General features: G+C 39.6%; 1 protein-coding gene across 1 annotated transcript in view; it reads left to right on the top strand.

Annotated features, from left to right (window-relative positions):
* Positions 1 to 3,002: 3,002 nt before the first annotated feature.
* The window catches only part of LOC143029928 (uncharacterized), a 66,701-nt gene continuing 66,076 nt past the window's right edge, over positions 3,003 to 3,627 (top strand). The window contains exon 1 of the mRNA XM_076193139.1: positions 3,003 to 3,627. This exon is cut by the window's right edge and continues 1,269 nt beyond it. Coding sequence (XP_076049254.1) covers positions 3,003 to 3,627 — 625 coding nt within the window.

The following is a 3,627-nucleotide window of genomic DNA, read 5'->3' as shown; positions in this document are numbered from 1 at the left end:
TACCACCTATCATCCCCATCCATGAAGTTATCTAACCTTTTTTTAAAACAACTTATAGTTTCAGCGCTCACTAACTACATGGTTAGTTAGTATATTCCATTCGTTAACCACTATTGGTAAACTAGTTCTTGTCTATTTCCTTCTTGAATCTAAATAGCGACAATATCTTCTAATTTATTATGATAATACTGTAGAGCAAAATTAGACTATATTTAGTGGTTATGAACATAATTTCCTTGTTAATATAGTATAAGATTTTTTCTAAAGTATTTAGTTTTAATTTGAAAAAATATGTAGGCTAAGAGTAAGTATATTCAAATATTAACAAAGATAGGAAAGAATTTTCTACTTTAAAATTAAAAAAGACTCTGACTCCAGTGCTGTGAATGTCAATATCTGTATAACCTTCTGGGAAAGACGTTCATGTATATATAAGAATACATAGTGATTTTTAGAAAATCTGACAGTCGTGTTTTTATATTACAGAGAGTTTTGGTGACTCATAACGCACGTAGATGTGGTAGACGGAACCCATATACAGATTATTTTTTCTTCGCTTGCAAATGTTACTTCGTGAACTAGCGAAAGTAGTTTGTATTTTTGTATGACTGAACAGTATTTCTATTTATTTTCTTTTCGAGAAAAAACGAAACTTGGGAGCTTGCGTTCATTTGCATCATTCATCTTGTGAATAGTTAGCCAAGATTATCTATATTTATTTATGTGTCAACTCGTTTCCTTCTATGAAAATAGAAAAGACGAGAAACTCCTTCGGGCTACGTTAATCAATCGTCCTTTTACAACCATTCTTCATTCACACGTGTCTCTTGCGCAGTACTGGGGTATTGACACACACACGCATACACACACACACACACACACACACACACACACACACACACACACACACACACACACACACACACACACACACACACACACACACACACACACACACACACACACACACACACACACACACACACACACACACACACACACACACACACATACACACACACACACACACACACACACGTGTACACACACACACAACACACATATATATATATATATATATATATATATATATATATATATATATATATATATAAATATATATATATATATATGTATATATATATTGAGGAAATTAAATGGAAGGGCAAGACAAACTGGGATGACCTAGTTAGAATGCAATTAAATGTAGAGAATCGCCCACTTAATGTTATCAGACAATGTAGCATTGATGGGGAACTGTGAAGAAGAAATGCAAGATAAATTACGAACGCTTGAAAGACATACATGGAGACAGATTTAGAAATGATGTCAACATGAGTAAGGTAATGAATATTTACAATAAAACTGTTTTCTTCTTGCAAACGTAAGATGATTTTATTCAGCCAACGGCAGGCCTTATTGTCATAATTATATCAGATACAAGCTATGTAACATGTCCTAATGTGCTCATTATCTATTTTGTAGTTGATGTCACCACCAAAGTCTCCACACGCGCAGTCTACTCAATCTACAGGAGAAGTCAGATCTGCATGAGCCAATCAAAGATCAGCACGTCACGTCCTCCTTCACATTTAACAACTCCCTAAGATACTCTGTCCATTTTCCTCTTACTGCTGTCCCTTCTATTATCATCTTTCCATCTCCACCTTTTTACCTTTTCTTCTCTACTTGGTTCGCTTCCTCTTTCTCTTTCAATTTCATTCTAAAACATCTTTTTATTGCTTTCAAAATTTTCTGTCATACTTTTAACTCATTTCATATCTGCTCTCCTTTTTGTTTCCTTTATCTTATGCTTTGTTTATCTTCTTTTTTCTTTGTACCTCACACACATACACACACACACACACACACACACACACACACACACACACACACACACACACACACACACACACACACACACACACAGACACACCCACCCACACATACACACACACGCACATAACCCTCCCACACGCACATACACACATACACACACACACACACACACACACACACACACACACACACACACACACACACACACACACACACACACACACACGCATATATATATATATATATATATATATATTATATATATATATATATATATTCACACACACACACACACACACACACACACACACACACACACACACACACACACACACACACACACACACACACAAATATATATATATATATATATATATATATATATAATACAAGTATAGATAATACATACAAAAATACATGCGTACACACGTACGTTTATATATACGCATACATATCTATGTGATTCCATATGAAGGTGTTAACTACGTGTGTAGGTATGGTTATATTTGTTGACTGCCATCTTTCCAATTTACTTAAACTGACTTAAATCTCACACTAATGAATCACGAAACTTGACATACATAATGCACGAGGCTATTGAATGGGAAAATCCCTTTATTTAGTATCTAAATGGTGAACATAGAATATTCTCTCTTTTTGCAATAGGTTGTGAAATTAAACATCAGAGAAAGTCTCGCGCGAGTCAGCTGCCCCAACTTACACGCAATGCACACCGCTCCCCCGCACTCTCACCGCGGCTTCCACTTCGAGGACTCCCACCTCAGCAGAGGAACATCGTCAAAGGGGAGGGAGTGTTTGTTAGTGAAAGGAGGAGGGAGTCCATGTGGCGTTGGAGTAAGTTTCGAATCGTCTTCATTCCCGCCGTGACGTCAAGTCGCGTAGCACGCCTCATCCGTTCTCTCCCGCGCACGCGCTTATTCGGCCCGGCCCGTTCATTGTTTACATAGTTCAAACGCTCGCATAATCTTAACTATTGGGATTATTTGCCAGACCAGAAGAACATAGCTTGGTATTGTTCACAAGGCTATTCTTTTTATCATATTTCTGATTTAAGCCTCTGATATAAACCATTCCAACTTAATTTTGAGCACTTAAGACTGAATTACTTGAAGCCGGTTTTGAGTCATCTTTGAGTGGCCACGATGCGATTGTCAATTCTAACTGTTCTTGTGGTAGTGTGCGTGGTTGGGTACACCAGTGCTACCTTCGACATTTTTAAGTGGCCATCATTCACTCGAAACAATCGTTATGGCAACAGCCATCGCGGCCGCTACCAGAGACCAAGGCAAAATCCTCTACGAAGCCTCCACAGGATCAAATCCCAAGCCTTCACCAGCCTTCGGAACTTGAAGGCCCCTATCATAGACGGCATACGGAACTTGAAGGCCCCGATTATAGACGGCATTCTGAACCTCAAGAGCCAGGTGCTGGACTTCAAGTCAAACTTGTTCAATAAAGGAGGGACTCACTCTTCTAGTTACTATCGGCGCCCAGCGACCCACTATGGAGGTGGCTCGACAAGCACTGGCTACAACAACAACAACAACAATAACGGTTTCTTCAAGATATCTCTCCAGCAACCGTCCTCGTCATATGGATCGCCCCCTGCCCCTTCGACCAGCTACGGCGCGCCTTCATCGTCCTCCTCTGGGGGCTACCCTGCAGCCGGCCCAGCGACACATTATGGAGACTCAGGTCACCACGGCAGCTCAGGTCACAAGGGAGGTTCAGGTCACCATGGGAGCTCAGGTCACCATGGGAGCTCAG

Source organism: Oratosquilla oratoria, chromosome 11 (genome assembly GCF_046742065.1).
Source record: "Oratosquilla oratoria isolate Oo_2021 chromosome 11, ASM4674206v1, whole genome shotgun sequence".
NCBI classification, from domain to species: domain Eukaryota; kingdom Metazoa; phylum Arthropoda; class Malacostraca; order Stomatopoda; family Squillidae; genus Oratosquilla; species Oratosquilla oratoria.
This window is presented reverse-complemented; position numbering and strand designations above follow the sequence as displayed.